Genomic DNA, 21510 nt, shown 5'->3' with positions numbered 1-21510 from the left:
TTCCACAGCTCCGTGCAGCCCATCCGTGCATCAGCCTGGGCCTGTTCCCGCCCATGTTTTTGCCGGGGAGGCCTGAGCAGGGTCCTAAGCCTCAGATGACAAGAATGCCAGGAACTTTCTGCTTCTAGGGTCAGCTCTTTGCTTTGCCCCTTTATTACCCGTTTGTCCGTGTTTTTTTTCTTGACAACAACCTGATAGGGTAGGTAAGAGAGGGATTCTTGGTTCCAGTTAACTGGCGAGAAAACCAAGCTCCTAAGTGACCACAAGCCCTGCCCGAGGTCCCCACCAAGTCCATGGCTGAGCTGAGACTCACTTGTGTTGCTCTGTGTGTCATCTGCCCCGTGTTTGCAGAGCACAGGCACGTGGCTGAGTGGTTAGGAATAGGAGCCTTGGAGCCAGGCCTGACTCGAGCCTCAGCTTTGCCGTGACTAGCTGTGTGACCCTCCACGTGTCACTTCCCCTCAGCGTGTCTCTGTTTCCTCTCCTGTAAAAGGGGCGTGACAAGAGTGGCACCCCAGAAGGTCGAGATAAAGATTGAATGAGATACAGTGTGTGTAATCTGCTTAGACATGGCCTGGCATAGACAAGCCCAGAGATCTTAGTGACTAATGTTACTTGGCAGATCCTTATCCTCTCGTGGCCTTCATTTTCTTACCCAGAAAACTTCTCTGCAGAGAGGATCTGTTCCATGCCTCCCTCCCACCTCCTGGTGGCTGCTGGCCACCCCCGGGGTCCCTTGGCTTGTGGCTGCATCAGTCCAGTCTCTGCCTCTGTCTTCAGTGGCCGCCATCCCTGTGTCTGTGTCTCACGTTTCCCTCTTCTTTCTCTGATAAGAACACCGGCTCTTAGATGACTCCAGGATGGCCTCATCCTGAGATCCTTAAGAACATCCGCAACTGTGTTCACATTCCTAGGCACCAGGGGTTAGGACGTGGGTCTGTCTTTTTGGAGAACACAGCTCAGGCTGCTGCACAGCTTGAGCAGTGACGTGTGGAGTGCAGACGCTGCCTGGGCACAAAGCCGACGTCCCCGTCAGCACGGCCCACGCAGTGGCATTTGGGTTCGTGACCGAAGTGGCTCGGGCAGCGTGCAGGCTAGTCTTCGTGGCTCTCTAACAGGCTGACCAGGGCTCGTGGTATTCTCTCCCAAAGTGAAAGCCCCGCACGGGAAGAACCAGAAGCCTTTCGTCTTCATCCTGGAGCCCAAGAAGCAGGGTGACCCCCCGGTGGAGTTTGCCACGGACCGCGTGGAGGAGCTCTTCGAGTGGTTTCAGAGCATCCGGCAAATCACCTGGAAGATCGACACCAAGGTAGGCCCTCGGCTGAGCTGGGCCCAGGTGGGCCTGGTATGCTCTGCTGAGCCGTGGGTGGGTCTCGGCAGCAGGAGGTGCGGGCCCAAGGGCCACACAGAATTCAGGGAGGCGATGGGGTGGGTTCGGATAATAGGAGCGCCCATCGTTTTGAAGGGGAAGGGATGTTGGAGGTCCCCTGGAAGCTGGGGCTAGTGCAGACCTTCAGAAGTCAGAGCGTGCGCAGTGACTCTTGATGTTTGGGGCCATCGCTTGACAGAGTTTTGCCTTCCTTATTTTGAGTGTTTTCTTGCCTCTAAACTTTGTTCAAAGCAGGCGGGATCCATCCTACAGCAAGCATGCCCTGAGCTCACCTCCCTGGGCCTGCAGTGGCCCTGGGAAAATGTAATCGACAGGACCCATTCTTTTCCCTCCAGAAGTTTGTGTTGTGGAAGAACTTCCACTCTCGATGGGCGTGGACTTTCCAGGGTCATCCTGACCGGAGCTTAGTGTTGGGCTGGAAGTGGTTTGAGAAGGGTTCTGGGTAAGAGCAGGAGGAGTAGTTCTAGGCAAACTGGAGTTTGCATCCGGGCAGGGCTGGTCCCTGGGAAAGTCACTAAACTTCTCTGGGCCTCAGTTTCCTTGTTTGCAAAATGAGGAGCCAAAGGTGAAATGAGATGAAGCGTGAGAAGTGGTAGGCTGGTGCCTGATATACATCAAGTGCTCAGCTCATGATGGTATTTAGTCACCACATTGTCGTCACACCAGGAGGGCATGGGGAGGTGTAAGGTGCCGTTGGCTCTTTCCTGTAGCCATAGAACTTGGAAGAAATTTTAGGGTTTCCCATATGCACACGTGCCTCTAAGACGGGTCTTGACGCAAAGGACTGGTTTTAAAGTTTTCCCAGGATCTCTTGGGCCCTTGTGACCTCTGGTTATAGTTGATGGGTCTTTCTCCTTCAGTGTACTGGGAGGACGGCAGCAGCCCGGTCTTTCCTTGTCCCTGGGGGACCTCACACTTGGCCAGTCTCTGGTCACCTTAACTCACCCTTTCAACAGCCTAAAGTGATGTCCTCTTACTAAGAAGACTTTCTACAGAGACCTGGTAGGATGAGCATCCTCCCTGGTAGGACCTGTCATCTTTCCTGTCCCAGGGTCTAGTCAGAGGCCTCACATATGAGTCCTCATTCTTTCCAAGTCTTGTCACACCATCACCGGTTACTTAGGATGAGCTGTGGTCAGCAAGTTCCCATCTTTCCTGGTCAGGGCATCTCATTTGCTTCCGGGCCTTCCATGTAGAACAGCTCTGAGGCACCGGGGGGCGCCACTGTACCAAGGTTCATTTGAAAGATCATTTACCCCTAACTTCTTCCAGGTCTGTTCTCATTGCCGGTTGAATGGTTGTCATCATGAACTGAATGGTACCATTTGGCAGCATGTGACCCTCCTAAACATGTTCTAGTATTTGTGATTCTGGGCCCCTAAAGCTGAGGATGGAGAAAAACACCAGTGATGAAGCCCTTAGCAGTTTTTCTCTGTAGAATTTATTCTGGGGCACCCAAACCTCCCCTGAAAGTGGTCTGAGTGTGGGGCTCAGCGGTATAGGCATGGCGATGGCACCCTCCTCCGCCCGGTGCATCCTGGCTCTCCACCGCTATTCATGGAGGAAAATGTGACTTCACTCAAAGGTTCTCTGCCCCTTTCTCTCCTCTCCTGCATAAGGCTTCGGAAATTAAGCCTAGCTGTTCAAGGCTGCTGTTCTCTGTCTTTGATCTACATTCCTCTTTAATTGGTTTTTATAGCTGCTAAGTTTTCATGAGAAAAGCTTTTTAAAGTCTTATAGTAATATATGAAGGTTAAAAAAAACAGGAGTCTCTGGAATTGACGGATTCTTGCTCTGGGCACAACCAGCTGTAAGAAGAGCTGGTGCGGGAACAGGAAGGAGGCCCCCTCCTGCCTTTGGGAGACCAAGGTGAGGTGAGCTCTCCGCTCGTTGCTGGGCGCTCCTCACCGAGGCTTCACCGTTGTGCCCGCCCCTAAGAACATGCTCAGGGACCTGTAATTTTACACAGTCCCTGGGCTCCTTCAGTCCATGGCACAAGACCAGTCACTAAGATCCATCTGGTTAGTGAGTTTCCAAAGCCTGGCCCATGCAATGGGTTGTGACTTCATATTCTGAGATGGCCTGGCGGGCAAATTCTGCCATTTTTTAGAATAATTGTGGTAAGATTTTGAGGAAGCAAGTGGTATTTCATCTTAAACTAATATGTCTCCTGCTAAGGTTGGAAAAAGTGAAGCCCATAGCTTGTGATTGCTCTGTGCTTTGTGAGACCAAAGTTCTATAATTCACCATAGAAATGTCCCTCCCACACACACATTTAAAGCAGTTCTGTTGTCATTAGAGGTGAACTGTGTTGTTGCTGGGGTTTTCTGTCTCCAAACCACCCCATGGTGAAACCACCCGGAATACAAAGCCAAGTTGATACAAGGTTCAGGAGAAAACACCTGATGTCCAAAAACAAGGAAGGCTCCTGTTTTCCTCATGGCATTTTGCCATTAACTATGTGGCTGACATCTTTGCCACTTATTCTGGCCCATCCCACCTACAACAGCCCCTTCCAGCCCTACCACTATGGCTTGCATTCGGAAAGTGTGGAAAGGGCTGGAGAAAGTTAGGCATGCATAGATGAGCTAGAACAAATTTCGGAGGCTTACAGTAACGTTCTAATCTGTCCTGGTGATGCGGTCACTGCTGGGGCTCATATAAAAGGCTTTGCCGGCCATTGCCAAGGTCCACTTTGGTCCCAGGATTTATGTGAGCACTTATGGGTTGAAGGCATTCTTACAGAAGCAATCAGGTCCCACACCCGCTTATGTAAAGAGGGGACTTTTCCTATCCTTTGCCTGGGGGACATTTCTGAGTGCCCCTATAAGCCTGGAGGAGTGCTAAGGCCTCCTTGTCTAATTCTCTAAGAGTAGAGTACTCGTCTTAGCCTTATTTTACAGTTGAGGAAACTGAGGTGCTGAGAGAGAGTCTATGACTTGCCCTGTTGACCCAGCTAATAAATAGCAGGGTCCACTTTCAAACCCATGTCTCAGTGGGGAAACAGGGTCTGGGCAATAGTGATGAGTAGCATCAATGCAGGACAGTCAGACAAGGGACAGTGTAAGACTGAGCAAGGCCAAGTGTGGGTGAAATGGTGAGCACTCTGGGAGATTTGAGGAAGGCAATATCCTTTTCCAGTCCTGGCTAGGCTAGAGTAATCCAGGAAGGCTTCCTGGAGAAGGAATGATCTGGGCAGGGTCCAGGAGGAGGGAACTGATGGAATGCAGAGGAGAGAGGACAGGAGCTGCAGGGTGAGGAGCCAGGAGGTCACTGCTGTGATTCAGGGGACCTGGGATGTGAACTCTGGGGCAGGAAGAGGCTGTGCACACTTCCTCAGCCTCAGAGGAGAGGGGTGCAGGGGGCAGGAAGTTATAAGGAGGATGCTGTGGTCTACAGAGCCCAGGAGGACATGAGGTCATGGGCTTGGAGAACTAGAATTGGACAAACTCTAACAGTGGTTTTAGGGAAGGGACAGGCCAGGGAGCAGAGGGTTAAGGAGAGTGGTGTGGTGACAGACACCAATCCTGGGTGGAAATAATTTGGTCAAGAATTTCGGCAGCAAGAGGAAGGGAAGAGAGGAGGGGCAGGGACAAGGAAAATATTCAACCATGTCAAAGATCTGAGCATGCAGGAGGGCCCAGAGGAGCGAGAGGGGAAGGAGAGGAAGGCATGCCAGGTGAGCTGGGGCGATGGGATTTCGGGGTGCTGGCTTGAGGTCTGAAACTAAAGACAGTTGGCCCCCAACAGGAGAACAACATGAAATACTGGGAGAAGAACCAGTCGATCGCCATCGAGCTCTCGGACCTGGTCGTCTACTGCAAACCAACCAGCAAGACCAAAGACAATTTAGGTACGTCTCCCATGACTGCCTCCGGACACGGTGAAAACCCGCTTCCTCTTAGAGCGTGGCTCCTGCTCGTTCTGAACTGCTCTAGGTGGAGCTTCCTCCTGAATTAGTCCTTAGGGCCACGGTGCTAGTAACAGGCCCTTCTGATAGCTTTAGGAGGAAAATCCTCTCAGAGGGAAGGTTTAGTTTCCTCCTGTTTCTATAACAAGTTAACTACAAACTTGGTGGCTGAAAACAACATATATTTATACTCTGGTCTCCTGGAGGCCAGAAGTCAATATCTCTAGGCTGTGGGAAGATTTCAGCCACTCCCTTCAGGGAACAGTATGTTCCTTGTCTCTTCCCGTTTCTGGTGGCTGCATCACTCCAATCTGCCTCATAGTCACATGGCCTTCTCTTCTATGTAGTCAAAATAACTCCCGTTTATAAGGACCCTGTAGTTACATTGAGGGCGCAGACAATCTCCCCACGACAAGCTCCTTAATTTAATTATATCTGCAAAGTCCCCTTTGCCATAAAAGGCTGCATATTCACAGGGTCCAGGGATCAGGATCCTTGGGGGCTAGTATCCAGCACAGGATTAAAAAATGGCTCTTCTACCAAATTCTCTAAAGTAGCCAATTCTTTGATCTTAGAATGATCCCATTCACATTCTCTTCCCCCTGTCTTTGAGCAGATCCTATCTTTGATCTCAAGAACTTGTGATTCCAGGACCAGAGAAACAGTACTAAACCCCCGAGTTAATGGTCACTGGGAGGCAGCCCCACTCCGCAGGCTTATGACCTGTCCCACCACAGCTGGATATGAAGTAGCAAAGCTTCATCCAACGAAGAATTGTTTGCATATTTCCATTCATTGCTCGCTCCTCCCTCCACTAAGAGGCTTGGTTTACTCACCTGTATCTATAGCACCTTTGATGAGGAAGCCGCTCCTAAGATCTCCTGCTACGTGCTGATCCCTGAGGCCATCCCCCCTTTCTATAACTGTACCATTTTTGTGTTTTCTTGTGCAAGGCTGCTGGTAATTTTAAACAAAAAGAAAACCACAGCAATCCTAGATGAAAAGGTTGCGGGAACACTCGGCACTTTTAATAGCTAGGCCCCCCCGAAGCGCAGGAGCCCAATTATGGCAGTATCATCAGAACCACGTGCGCGTCTTGTCACGGAGATTCCCGGTTTCCTTTCATAAGCCTCTGCCCTAAGAAAATGCAGGAGACACGAAATAAACGGTGCCTCTGTCGCTGTGTGCAGAAAATCCCGACTTCCGAGAAATCCGCTCCTTTGTGGAGACGAAGGCCGACAGCGTCGTCAGACAGAAACCCATCGAGCTCCTGAAGTACAATCAGAAGGGCCTGACCCGTGTTTACCCGAAGGGACAGAGGGTGGACTCCTCCAACTACGACCCCTTCCGCCTCTGGCTGTGCGGCTCCCAAATGGTGGCACTCAATTTCCAGACTGGAGGTAAAGTGGGGCTTCCTGTGGCCACTAAATCTAAGATGATGGTGGTGTCAGTCCAGGCCGTCTGCTGGGGCCCCCGAGGGGATGTGGTGTCCAGAAGATGGGATTTGTTTGAGGAACAGGTTCAACCAGCATGCGAGGGTGAGGGCCATCGGTTGAATAGAGTGCTTGAGGGAACTGATGGTAGCACGCCTGACACTAGGCACTTGTATTTGGCAGGTTCCATGATGCAAGTGACTACACTGAGTGAGTCTGGATTGAGAGAGAAAGGCAGTGCATTAGCTCATGTAATTAAAAAGCTCAGGGGTTGCATCAGCTCCAGGCACAGTGGATGAAGGTGTTCAGTGACTTTTTTCAGCGCTCTCCTCCTTTCCTGGTGCATCTCCGAGGACTACATGCTGGGAGAAACCAGCATGCAGAACTCCTTTACACAAATGGTAGCATAAATTACAGTGTTTTGCCCTTTAGGTGTTGGGTAAGCCTCTTCTGGGGATCTGTTCGTCAGTAGTGTCCTCTCTCTGGCTTTTATGCCTGTGTAGGATTCCACTGACTAGAACCATCATTTATTCAGCCGCCCCCTGCTGAGGCACATTTAGGTTACTCCCCATCTTTTGCTATTCCAGATGGCACTGCCTTCTGTAACCTTCTGTGAGCATCGCCTCACAGATGCGGCGCTGCATCTGTCAGACAATTCTCAGGCAGGCAGGGTGCGTCAAACATCACTAGCATTGTGATCAACTTAGCCCTGAGGACAACCACTGCACACCTGCATCCAGTGGTGCCTGCGACTGCAAGCTGGTAATGCATCCTTCTGGCGTAACTCCACCAACTTAGTTTTATCACACTTTCTAATCTTTGCCCACCTGATTGATAGATGAAAACTGCTGTCACCGAAGCTTCCCTTATTGGTTTTGCTCTTATGAGTCACAGGAGCCAGTTTCTCAGGTATTTAGGAAGCACTTGCTTTTTCTTTTCTACAAACTGTTCACGCTTCTGACCCAGCTGTTCTAATGGGGTGTAGGTATTTATAGCACACATGTATCAGATCTCTTAGTAGGTTAACTTTATATGTACAGGGTGTCCCCAAAAATGTGCACACACTTTTTTTCTGATAGCTCAATTGATGTTTGTTTCTTTTCAGATTTAACCCACTGGAATGAATGAATATTCAAAAGTGTGTGTACATTTTTGGGGGACACCGTATATTTACTTGTCATTTGAGTTAGAAGGATTTTTCTTTCCACAGCATGTCTTAAATTTTGTGGAAATTATTTCCTACGTAGACATATTTAGCTTTGAGTAGTTTTTAATTATTTTTTGTTTTTTAATGTTTCATACTTGGAAAGGTGTTTCCTGGTCTGATAATTTTTTTTTTTAAAGCTCATATTTTTCTCCCAGTAATATGAGTTTTCAATGGATTCTTAAAAAAAAAAAAATCTATATTTTGAGTTAAGATATCTTAACAACTGGCTTACATTATTTTTGGAAAAATGAGCAAATCATTCCCCACCTGACACGGCCTGGCCCAGGAGGCCAGCCTTTTCCTGCCTGACTTCCATCAGCAGTGCCCTTTCCTTCCCAGACAAATACATGCAGATGAACCAGGCCTTGTTTTCACTCAACGGGAGGACCGGCTACGTCCTGCAACCCGAGAGCATGAGGACGGAGAAGTACGACCCCATGCCGCCCGAGTCCCAGAGGAAGATTCTGATGACCTTGACGGTCAAGGTAAGGCCACACTCTCCTTCCTCACCCAGGGAGCCAGGGCCTAGTGACGCCCGTCATTTTGTATAAACCATCACATGGTTTGAGGATCTAAATTACGGTGCACCCCAGAGGAGAAAGGGAGACCTTCTCAAATCCATCTTGGACACCTAACCCATGTCGTCTGCGGGGCTGAGGTATGAATCCAGCTCTTGCAGGGTTCAGGAGGATGTCTCCTGGGTGCCAGCGAGGACAGATTCTGGCCAGGAAAACGAACCTTTGGTTGTTATGGAGGGGAGTGTTTGTCCCCACAATGGCCGTATTTAAGGGTGAAAGCCTTTTAAAATTCATTCAACTTTCAGAGAATGTATTGTCTCTTTATGAGGATTTTTTGTTTTTTCCTCCTTTGGAAACTATGCAAGGTAGAAAAAAAAAGTTGCATTTCTCATAAGATTAAGGAGGGGAAAAAATGAAGCTTTTGCAACCAAAGACCTTTAAAAGAAAATCACACACACTCCCCCATCCTTTTCTGGGAGCTGGGAATCAAGTGATTCAACGCTCTCTCTGTGGGTGCGCACCTGGGCAGGGGTGGATGTGTTTTTGTGCCCAGGTGAGGTCCTCCTGTTGATTCTGATGGCCTGGGCACTCTGCTCCTAGCTCACCTTAACACAGGGGTGGGGGACATCTGGCCCTGCCAAGGCATTAGGGGGTAGTTAATTAAATGTTTGATCAAATATAGCAGGCTAATTTTTAAGGTGATAATTTTGTTAAGGCTCTGGAATGGTGTTATAAATATCCAAACGGCCCTTGGCAGAGAAAAGGTTCCCCACCCCTGTCCTAACAGCTGTAGGAATCCACCCCCATTTTCTCATTCACGAGAAGGAAACAGTGGTGGGATCCATGGTTTGATCCTAGAATCCACCTGAGCTCCCTGCCAGCCCACCCACGCAGAGCTTGTTAGCTCTTCCCAGGATGGGTCTGGGAGAACTCCAGTACTTACCTTTGGTATCCTAGGTTCTCGGGGCTCGCCATCTCCCCAAGCTCGGACGAAGTATTGCATGTCCCTTTGTGGAGGTGGAAATATGCGGAGCCGAATATGACAACAACAAGTTTAAGACGACGGTTGTGAGTAAGTCGCCTGGGTACATCCTTCTCTTGAACTTCAAGCGAGTTGAGTCACATGGTGGGGGGTCTGAAAGGCACTGTGCTTGGCCATGTCTTTTCCTTCGTCCCTTTTGCTCACTGTGGTTCAGCTTGGGGAGGGGAAACGGGACCACGTGATTTGTCGGATTGTACCCCTTGCTGTGATGCTCTGCCCGTACCGCAGGCAGCAGGGCCCTTGCTCTGTGCCACAGCCCCACCCGCTTCACCTCCTTAGCCCGAGACAGGAGCAGACACACAGAGCATGTGACACCTGACCCACAGGCTGCAGCCTAACCCGGGGGATCTTTGCCCACAGAGGGCAGGGAGACCCAGGAAATGCTTGGTCTTCCACTTTAAGCCAGGAAGACGCCGTGAACTGGGAGGCTGGGGTCACTGCTCCTGGTGAAAGGTGGCTCAGTGGCAGCTCACACGCTAACCAGTGAAACTGGCGTTTGTGGAGGGTGGCAGGTTCTCCCCTGACAACCACAGACCCACGCTGGCTCTACCTCTTCAGACAGCCTGGCCCACCCCCCCTCCCTCTCAGCTCTTCCGTGCCCACCTGTTCCTTCTCTGCGGCGGCCTCCTTTCCCTTCCGCATCCTGGGGAGATGGGAGCTATATAAAGGGGTCTCCCCTCCGCCTTACTCAGGCCTGCGACAACCGCTTTACCACGATTGCTACTGGAAAAAAGATTATTCCTATTTTCTTAGATGTATATTTACACAGTTGCTAAGGAGATTCAAAGCCCAGCCGATGCATGTAAAGATGGTTTTCCCAGGAGGGGGCAGGACGAATGGCGTCTTTAATAAGCTTTGATCACCTTCCAGATGACAATGGCCTGAGCCCTGTTTGGGCTTCAACGCAGGAGAAGGTGACATTTGAAATTTATGATCCAAACTTGGCATTTCTGCGCTTTGTGGTGTATGAGGAAGATATGTTCAGTGACCCCAACTTTCTCGCTCATGCTACTTACCCCATTAAAGGAATCAAATCAGGTACGTGGCTTCTCATTAAGAGGTTCGGCTTGGGCTAGCATCGTTCTGTGGTCTGTGCTGCTGGATGAAAAAGAAAGAAAATGCATTTTTCCTGGTTTTTCTGAAGTCACTGCAAAACCGATTAGGGGGCTTAGGCAGCTGATCTCGTGGTAGTTCCCGTGGGCTGGCACACGCACAGGCACGGGGAAGGTGACGAAATTGGACTGTGAGTTGATTTTCCACCTGGCACTGTGGTTTGATTTCATTTGGGAAGGTGAGAAGCTGATGCCTGTCCTCAGCCAGGGGCTTGCATCTAGTTGGGCCTCCCACCCTCGCTCTGGCTGGGAAGGAGAAGGCCTTCAGCAGTGAAGTGCATTACCATCATAGGTCATAGGTATGCCTCTTCCGAGGCAGCTGGGCAAATTGCTGAAGCTTCAGGGCTTCACTTGCCTCTTCCATGGGATGGTTGATTTTTATTTTTTTTCCAATTGTAACTTTCTTCCATGCTGAACAAAACACAGAACCCCTTATACTTTGAGAAGGGGCATTTCATATTTGCCTGGGACCAAGCTGGGTCAGGTGACCAGCTGTTGGGAATCAGGAGACTGAGTCCCACAGCTCCAGGCCAGACAGACTCCCCCAGGCAGGAGGAGATTTGGGGCAGATGAGCTTGGTGGTGCCGCTTCCCGTATAGTTTCTCTAATTCATTTTCCTGCCGGATTTTATGTGGAATGTTGCCAAACAGACCCTCACTTGATGTTGAATTCCCTCCTTCCCCTTTCTTAGTATTTGAGACATGAGATCATATAGATCCTTCTGGACTCCTCATGAGGTCACTGTTTCCCTGTTTTCTAAGCATTCTTTTCTCAATGTTGTTTGGAAACTTCTGGTCCTGTTTCCTGGGGGGGTCTACCCCCCCTCCCCCTGTAAACATAGAACATATTGGATATTCCCTACATTTCTTAGATGATAAGTCTGATCATTTCCATCACTGGGGACTCTGGTTTAGAACATGCAGGTCCCTGAGCCCATTCCTAGGTGTGGATTCAGCTGGTCCAGGTTGGGCCCTAGGAATCTGTGTGTTTAGCCAGCTCCTCAGATGGATCCCAGGATGGCACTTGAGAAAACTGAGCTAGACTGCCCATCTTATTATCATCAAGGAAACAAATTCCTAAGCAAATGAGTAGATTAAATAAGAACCTGAGAAATGTTTAAACTGCCTGCTTTTTAGTACTTTAGAGATATACTCTAATAGGATAGCAAATGCTCATTTGTAAGTTCCAGAGGCCTGATATTGCACAACCCCTCCAGGTTGACTTGCCCACTACGTTAAACCCAGCAATTTAGGTACGGTTCTTAACTTTGTAATTTGCCTCTTTTAAAATAAATAAGGCTTAGGACCCATTCCTTTCTATGGTAACTGCCCATGTCCACCCTGCATGTGGACTCACCCAGCTGTTACCTGTGTCCCCTGGAAGGCTAAGGGACATGGGCACTGCAGCCCCTCCCAGGGCCTTGGGGAGGTCAGAGCCTTCTTACCTGCCACGACACTGTGTCGAGTTATCTAGAAAATGCTATGGCCTAGCTTGGAGATTTAAAAAACAAAGACTAAAACTTCAAGGAGGATGGAAACGGTGACTCTCCCTGTTCCAGCTTCTGACACTGCCTGGCACATCCATATTCATGGAGGAAATGAAATAAAGTGAACAACCCCTTTGTGCAGAAGGCATTGGGGGCCTTCTGAACTCAAAAATAAACTTTGCCCATTGTCATTAGGGATGCGCTTAAGCTTTTAAGCCAGCTGGAGCTCGGGAAGGAAGGAAAAACATTTATTGTGTGAGGTGCCTTGAACTCTTTCCCCTTTAATCCTCACAGCAATCCAGTGAAAGAGGTTTTATCACCTCTGCTTTTTAAATAGGAACACGTTGGGGCCTAGAGATGGTAATGAACTTGCTCAAGGTCACACACCTGTAAGACCATGGCTGGATCCAAACCTGGGAATGTCTGACCTCAAACCCTGTGTTCTTCCAGGCCTCCTCTACTCTTCCTAAGCCCAAATACTGCTCTTACTTCAAAAGAAGTCTCTAGTCCCCTTTTCTCTGTGACACAACTAGAAACAAACGCTGTTTTTGGTGAACCTGGCAAACACCTTTCAGTCCCAATTCCCAGTATACATGAAGGGCTGCTTGTATCCATGAGACCTGGGCAGTGAGGGGAGGTACACGGAGCTGGAGGCAGAGCCCACTCTTCTCCAAATCCGGAGGCACATGCTGAGTGCAGCAGTCCCACTTCACGTGGAACCATGTTGGTGGAGGGCACGGGCTGCCTGGCAGCCGCCCCAGACACCATGGAGCACTCAGATTCCAGTACATTCTAACCGTCTGTCAACAGAGACTGCCTTCTTCCCCACTGTCCACAGACCAGCTCCTTAGAGATTGAGGATCTCGGGCCCTCCTCCAGCCCTCCTGACTCAGAATCTGCATTTTAAGAAGACCCACAAGTGGTTCACACCTTCGTGAACCCTTTGCACTCGCTTGCTTTTTTCTCGATTCCTTTATTCTAATGCTAACCGTGTCGAGTCACACTCGACATCCGAGTGCAAAAGGTTGAAGTTGAGGAAGCACTAAGCTAGCCTGCAAGAATTCTGTGGGGATCCAGGCAAAAAGTCACCAAGCGTACAAACCAACAACCAAATTCCCATCACCTGTGTAAAGGGCAAATAGGTCAGAACACTTCTCTACAGCAGTATTCCAGGAGAACAGTGTCCCCAAAATCCTCCAGGGAAAAGACTAAGACTTGGGAGTTTTAAACCCACTCACTGGCACTCAGGCATAAAATTAAAGGGCGGATGCATTCAAACATGCACAGTTCAGGGATTATATGTCCCAGGAGTTCATATTGAAGAGAACAAAGAAGACACATTTACCAGCCAAGATAACAGAAAAATTCAGTAAAAGGGTGGTGAGAATTGAACGTGTTTTTTTTTTTTTAATTGTGCATGTCATTGTATCAATTTTATATCAGAAAAAGAACACAGTAAATAAATGTTGAGCACTAGTTAATGAAACGCATGCTGACATATTCAGGGGGAAGTGTACAGATGTCTTCATCTTACTTTGAAATACACACATGATAGCTTGATGGGTGGAGAAATGTGATTAAAGTATAGTAAAAGGTTAATGATGAGATCTAGGTAATGGTTATTCAAGTGTTCCTTATAATATTCTCTTTTAGCTTTGCTGTATAAATGTCAGAAAAATATAACCAAGTCTCCCGTTGTGAGAGAATTATGATTATAAAATGGAACATACATTATACACCATGCCAGTGTAGAAATAATTCAGTTTTACCAAATTAGGGGGAGAAAAGGTGTACAGGGTTTTGTAAGCATGCCAATCTCCTCATCTTGAGCAGTGGATAGCAAGTGATTCAATAGATACTATTCACAGGTTATAAACCAACTAATCGTAAAAGGTTCTCTAAGAGAAATAAACATTATGCTAAGTGAAATAAGCCAGTCAATGAAAGAAAAATACCACATGATCTCACTCATTTATGGATAGTAAAGAACATTATAACGTGATGCACAAAAAGATACAGAGACAGTAAAGCATCAAACAGACTTTCAAATTACAGGGGGAAAGTTAGGGAGAGGTGGGGGAAATATGAAATCAAACGAAGGACTTGTATGCATGCATATAAGCATAAACAATGGACGCAAAACTCTGGGGGGGTGAGGGCATGTATGGATGTGGGCTGGGGGAGGTAATGGTAAGATATGTACACATATAATACCTCAATAAATAAAAAAATGTAATAAAAAAAAGGTTCTCTAAGAGAAATAAGAATAATCATCAAACAAACCAAAACCTGAATGATGAAATAGTGGGAGTGCCCTAATTTGAGTATTGCTTGTCCTGAGAATCAGTAGATAAAATGCAAATAAAAAGCTTTCAAGTCAGAGAGGCAGGCCCAGGATGGCAGTGTAGGTGAATGCTGAGCTTGCCTCTTTCCAAGAACACTTCAAAATGTACATCTGTGTTTAGAATAGTTCCTCTTGAGAGACAGCAGTGAACCAACTGAACAGCTTCTACACAAGCAAGAGAAATGGACCACATAGAGAAGATTGGGGTACCATGACAGCTCTCTGGGAGCTGAGGAAACAACACAGGACTGGAGGAACACGTGAGCGCCATTGTTTATGTTTCCCCTAAACCGGGACAGTGGGCAGGAGCTCCACCCAGGTTCCCTGGCTGACCTGCAGGCCCCAGCAGAAAGAGGAAGGCACCATGGTATACCTACAAAGTTGGCTCCTCCACCAGGAGATTGATCCCGTGGGTACAGCGGGGTGCTGCTTTTTACACCCACTGGGCTGCATACACAAGGGACTCCCCCTGTCCACAGAGACCTAGCAAAACTTTGCAGTGCCCATACCCAGAGCTGCCCCAGGCAGAGTGAGTAGGGTCCTGCTGTATGCTTTTTCTCCAGGTGGGGCAGCCTTTAATGCAGAGTCATTAGGGCATTGAGAAACAGGCATGCAGAGTAGTCCCGCCCAGACCCTGCTCTAAGGGTGGACAATTGAAGCAAGAGGACAGGCACAGAGGAGCTGCACTGCCTTGAGAGAGAGTAGAACAAGCAAAGTGCAGCTGTGCATACACGCACACCTGCCCCACCCCGAGACGGGGCAGAGCTGGTGGGGCATTAAGATATAAGCATGGAAAGCAGCCCCACCCAGGCCCTGACCCTGTTCTGATCACAGATAGAGCAACAGGGCACACCAAGAATGTACCTAGCAGTCCTATCTACATCAGATAGCCCCACCCAGATTAGAAGGGTCAGGAAGCACACACAGCAGACTGGCTCCACTTGGAACCTATTACTCAGGCCCGGAGACACACAGGCACCTCACATGCCTGCTCTGAATACAGCTGGACTGCCGAAACTATTCAACCCCTGGTCTACACAGAGACCGCTCTTTCAAGACTGGGAGGGATAGTTATTCTATCCTATCCGACTCCTAGGAACAAACACAGTAAGTCAAACAAAATAGGGAGACAGGAGAATTTGCCCCAAATGAAATAATAAGAAAAATCTCCAGAAAAAAACCCCCAATGAAACAGATATAAGTAATTTGCCTGATAAGTAATTCAAAGAAATGGTCATAAGAAAGCTCAACGAACCTGGTCGTGCAGTAGAGGAACTCAGCACCCCAACGAAGAGAGAGAAAATGTAAAAAAGAAGCAATCAGATGAAGAATACAGAAGGAATTGACAGCAGATTAATTAATACAGAGTAATGGATTAGCTATCTGGGAGACAGAATGGAAGAAATCATCCCATCAGAAAAGCAAAATGAAAAATAAAATTTAATGAGGATAATATAAGAGATCTCTGAGATAATATCAAACATCTTAACATTGGCATTATAGGGAGTCCAGATGGAGAAGAAAGAGAGAAAGGGGCAGAGAGAATATTTGAAGAAATAATGTCTGAAAACTATCTTAATTTAGCAAAAGAAACAAACATCCAGGAAGCAAAGAGAGTTCCAAAGAGACCCACACCAAGACATATTGTAATTTAAAAAAGTTAAAGAATGAGAATTTAAAAAAGTTAAAGAATGAGAGACACTCTTAAAGGCACCAGGAATGAAACATCAAATCACATATAAGGGAAACCCCATAAGGTTATCAGCTGATTTCTCACAAGCAACTTTACATGTCAGAAGGTAGTGGAGGAGATATTTAAAGTGCTGAAAGAAAGGAATGTATCCAACTACTATGCTGTACATCTGAAATTAATACAGAATACTATTCAATATAAACTGTAATTGAAAAATAAAAGAAACTAAAAAATAAAGGAATCTACAACCTAGAATACTATATCTAACAAGGTTATCATTCAGAGTTGGAGGAGAGATAATAGTTTCCCAAACAAGGAAAACTAAAGGAGTTCACAACCAGTAAAATGGCCTTATAAGAGATGGTAAAGGGTTTTTTCTTTATGCAAAAAAGAAAGGGCCACAACCAGAAATAAATACAGGAAAGAAAAATTTTTCACTGGTAAAGGCAAATATACAATAATCACAGTGAATCAAAAAACTAATATGAAGGTTAAAAGATAGTAGTAGCAAAATTAACTATAAATAATCGGGATAAACGAAACAAAAAGAAAACATGATATTAAAAACAGAATTGGGGGAGTAAAAATATAGTGCTTTCAGAATATGATTGAACTTAAATGCTTATCAGCTTAAAATAGACTGACCTATCTATCTACACACGCACACGCACATAGATATAGACAGATAGATATGAACCTCATGGTAGCCATAAACCAAAAACATACAAAAAGAAAACCAACAAATTAAAAGAGATCAAGAAGAAAGGAGCAGCAAAGAACAACAAAACAACCCCCAAAAATTAACATGTCAATAGGCACATACTGATCAATAATTACTCTGTGTAAATGGACTAAATGCTCCAATTGAAGAAATAGGGTGGCAGAATGGGTAAGAAATCATAACCTGTCTATATGCTGCTTGCAAGATACTCACGTTAGATTGAAAAACACATACAGACTGACAGTCAAGGGATAGAAAAATATATTCCATGCAAATAGAAACAAAAAGAAAGCTGGGGTCTCAATACTCACATCAGGCAAAATAAACTTCAAAACAAAGAATGTAAAAGGAAATCGAGAAGGACATTACATAATTTTAAAGGGTTCAACCCCAGAAGAGGATATAACAATTGTAAATACCTATGCACCCAACATAGAAGCACCCAAGTATATAAAGCAAATGTTAACGGACATAAATTAACAGTAATACTTTAGAGGTTGGCGACTTTAATATTACACTAACCTCAGTGGATAGATCATTCAGACAGAAACTTAATATAGAAATAATGGCCATAAATTCCACATTAAACCAGTTTGATTTGATAGACATTTAAGAGCATTTCATCCCAAAATTGTAGATTACTCATGGAGCATTTTCCAGGATAGATCACATACATACAAGGCCACAAAACAAGCCTCAGTGAAAGAAGATTGAAATTACACAATCATATTTTCTAACTACAATGGCATGAAACTAGAAATCCACTACTGGAAGAAAACTGGAAAAATCATAAATACATGGAGATTAAACCACATGCTTCTAAACAACCAGTGGGTCAAAGAGGAAGTCAGGAAGGAAATCAAACACTACCTTGAGACAAATGAAAATGAAAATACAACCTTACAAAATGTATGGGATGTAGCAAAAGCACTTATTACAGGAAAGTTTCTAGCTATACAGGCCTACCTCAAGGAGGAGGAAAAAATCCCACATAAACAATCTTAATTTGCACCTGAAGAAACTAGAAAATGAGGAGCAAACAAAATCAAAGTAAGCAGAAGGAAGGAAATAATAAAGATCAAAGTGAAAATAAATTAAATAGAAAAACAGTAGATTCATGAAAAGAAGGGCTGGTTCTTTGAAAGGATAAAGTTGGCAAGCCTCTAGCAATATTCATTAAGCAAAAAAAAAAAAAAAAAAGAATACAAATAAATCAGAAATGAGAGATTACAATCAACACCACAGAAATACAAAGGATCATTAAAGAATACTATGAACAATTATATGACAACAAATTAGAAGAAATGGATAAATTTCTAGAAATACAACCTTCCAAGACTAAACCAGGAAGTAACAGAGAATCTGAACAGACCAATTACTAGCAAAAAAACACACAACTAAAACATTTAATAAAGAAAACTCCCAAAAAACAAAAGCCCAGGATAAGATGACTCCACAAGTGAATTCTATCAATCACTTAAAGAAGAATTAGTACCTATCCTTCTCAAACTATTCCAAAAAAAGTGAAGAGGAAGGAATACTTCTAAACTAATTCTACAAGCCAGCATAACCCTTATACCAAAATCAGACAAATACACTCAAAAAGAGAATTACAGGCCAATATTTCTGATGAGCATAGATGCCAAATTATCAACAACAAAAATTTAACAGTATTTTAAAGGAATGTACACAATGATCAAGTGGGTTTTATAACAGGGATGCAAGAGTGGTTCAACATCCACAAAACTAGTACTGTGATTCATCACATCAGCAAAACCAAGGATAAAATTCATGATGATATCAATAAATGCTGAAAAAACATTTCATAGAATTCAACATCCACTTATTTAAAAAAACCTCTTAAAGTGGGTATAGATGGGAGCTTAACTTGATCAAGACTCTATATCTGACAAGCACACAACTAACATCATACTCAATGGTAAAAACATGCAAGTTTTTCCTCTAAGATCAGGAACGAGATCAGGATGCCCACTCTCACCACTACTATACAATATAGTATTGGAAGTGCTAGCCACAGTAGACAAGAAAAAGAAATAAAGGCACCCATATTGGAAAGAAATAAAACTCACTATTTACAGATGACATAATACTATATATAGAAAACCCTAAAGAATCCACCCAAAATTAATAGAAATAATAAAGGAATTCAGTACAGTAGCAGGATACAGAATTAATATACAGAAATCTGTCACATTTCTACACACTAATAAAGAATGATCAGAAGGAAAAATTAAATAAGCAATACCATTTATAATTGTATCAAAAAGAATAAAATACCTAGGAATAAATTTAACCAAGGAAATAAAAGACATGTACTCTGAAAACTGTAAAACACTGTAGAAAGTGAAAAGGACCTAAATAAATGGGAGGATATACCATGCTCATGGATTAGAAGGATTAATATAGGTAATTAAAATGACCATACTACCCAAAGCAATCTACAGATCCAATGCAATTCCTATCAAAATAACAGCGGCTGCCCTGGCCGGTTTGGCTTAGAGGTTAGACTTGCAGGGGATGATATTTATAACACCATTCGTGGGCCCTAGGGATTATCCACTTAAAAATTAGCCTGCATGCAATATACAGACCTTGTAATGTAGAAACCCACACCTGAAATCTATATGTTCATGTTGACCAATGTCACCCCAATCAATTTAATAATAAAATAATTTGCCTGCTATATTTGGTCAAACATTTAATTAACTCACCCCTAATGCCCTGGCAGGGCCAGACCAAATGACTTTGCGAGCCTTATGTGGCCCACAGGCCAAATGTTCCCACCCCTGGGTTAAGAGTGTCAGCCTGTGCACTAAAGGGTTCAATTCCAGGTCAAGGGCATGTACCTGGGTTGCAGGTTCAATCCCTGGCCTCAGTCAGGGCACGTGCAGGAGGCAGCCAACTGATGTGTCTCTCTCACATCAATGTTTCTCCCTTTCTCTCTCTCCTTTTTTTTTTTCTCCCACTTTCCAATAATCAGTGGAAAATATATCCTCAGGAAAGGATTAATAACAACAACAAAATAGCAATAGGCCTTCTCAGAACTAGAATAATTAGTTCTAAAGCTTATATGGTACCACAAAAGACCACAGATAGCCAAAGCAATCTTGAGAAAGAACAAAGTTGGAAGTATAATGCTTCCTGATTTTAAGCTATATTACAAACCTATAATAATTAAAACAGCATGGTACTGACACAGAAAACAAACACATAGATCAATGGGACAGAATAGAGAGCCCAGAAATAAACCCTTGTTTATATGGTTAACTAATCTACAACAAAGTTTAGAGTATACAGTGGAGTAATGACAGTCTCTTCAACAAGTGGTGCTGGGGAAATGGACAGATATATGCCTTCCCCCACCCCCACCCCCAAAAAGAAAGAAACGGGACCACTCTTACACCATATACAAAAATAAATTCAAAATGGATGAAAGACTTACCTGTAAGGCCTGAAACCATAAACCTCTAGAAGAAAAGATAGGTAGTAAGCTATTTGACACCAATCTGAGGAATATCTTAGCATACATCCCCTCAAGCAAGGGAAACAAAGGCAAAATAAACAAATGGGACTTCCTCAAACAAAAAAGTTTCTGCACAGTGAAGGAAATAATTAACAAAACAAAACAAAAAAACAACCTACTGAATGGGAGACTATATTTAAAAATGATATCTGATAAGGGGTTGATATCCAAAAGATTTAAGAAACTCATACTACTCAATAACAACAACAAAAACCCCACAACAATCTAAAAAATGTGCAGAGGACATGAAAAGACATTTCTCCAAAGAAGTCATACAGATGGCCAACAGACATGAAAAGATTCTCAACATCACTAATCATCAGGGAAATGCAAATCAAAACCACAATGAATATCACCTCACACCAGTCAGAATGGCTGTTATCAAAAAGTCACAAATAACATGTGTTGGAGAAAAGGGAACCCTTTTGCACTGTGAGTGGAACTGCAAATTGGTGTAGTCAATATGAAAAACAGGATGAAGATTCCACTTCTGGGTATTTATCTGAAGAAAACAAAAATACTAATTTGAAAAGATATATGCACCCCTATATTTACTGCACAATTATTTACAATATTTACAAAAGCCAGGATGTGGAATCAACCTAAGTGTCCATCAATAGATGAACAGATAAAGCAGATGTGACACACACACACACACACACACACACACACTGGAATATTACACAGCAACAAAAAATGAAATTTTGTCATCTATGACAATATGGGTTGATTTTGAGGGTATTATGCTAAGTGAAATAAGTCAGAGTAAGACAGGTACCATATGGTTTCATTTATCTGTGGAAACCAAAAAAAGAAAGAAACATAACACCCACAAACAAAACAAAAACTACTCATAGAAAGAGAGACCAAAGGAATAGTTACTAGAGGGGAGGATGATGCTGGGAATGGTTGAAAAAAAGCGAAGGAGAATAGTCAATAATCCTATGTAATAAAAGGCTAATATGCAAATCGACTGAATGGTAGAACGACTGGTTGCTGTGGCATGCACTGACCACCAGGGGGCAGACACTTAATGCAGGAGCTTCCCCCTGGTGGTCAGTGTGCTCCCACAGGGGGAGCGCCACTCAGCCAGAAGCCCTGAGCAGGGCT

At 44.9% G+C, this 21510-nt stretch overlaps 1 protein-coding gene across 1 annotated transcript in view; it reads left to right on the top strand.

Moving 5' to 3' along the window:
* PLCG2 (phospholipase C gamma 2) overlaps window positions 1-21510 on the top strand; it is a 137374-nt gene that overhangs the window by 103129 nt on the left and 12735 nt on the right. The window contains exons 25-30 of the mRNA XM_008139703.3: window positions 1152-1309; window positions 5141-5243; window positions 6491-6700; window positions 8280-8425; window positions 9416-9530; window positions 10371-10538. Of these exons, the coding sequence (XP_008137925.2) occupies window positions 1152-1309; window positions 5141-5243; window positions 6491-6700; window positions 8280-8425; window positions 9416-9530; window positions 10371-10538 (900 nt within the window). The remainder of the gene's footprint in view (window positions 1-1151; window positions 1310-5140; window positions 5244-6490; window positions 6701-8279; window positions 8426-9415; window positions 9531-10370; window positions 10539-21510) is intronic.

Source organism: Eptesicus fuscus, chromosome 21, assembly GCF_027574615.1.
Source record: "Eptesicus fuscus isolate TK198812 chromosome 21, DD_ASM_mEF_20220401, whole genome shotgun sequence".
Taxonomy (NCBI): domain Eukaryota; kingdom Metazoa; phylum Chordata; class Mammalia; order Chiroptera; family Vespertilionidae; genus Eptesicus; species Eptesicus fuscus.
Note: the sequence above shows the minus strand (reverse complement) of the source record. Positions and strands in the feature narration are given on the sequence as shown.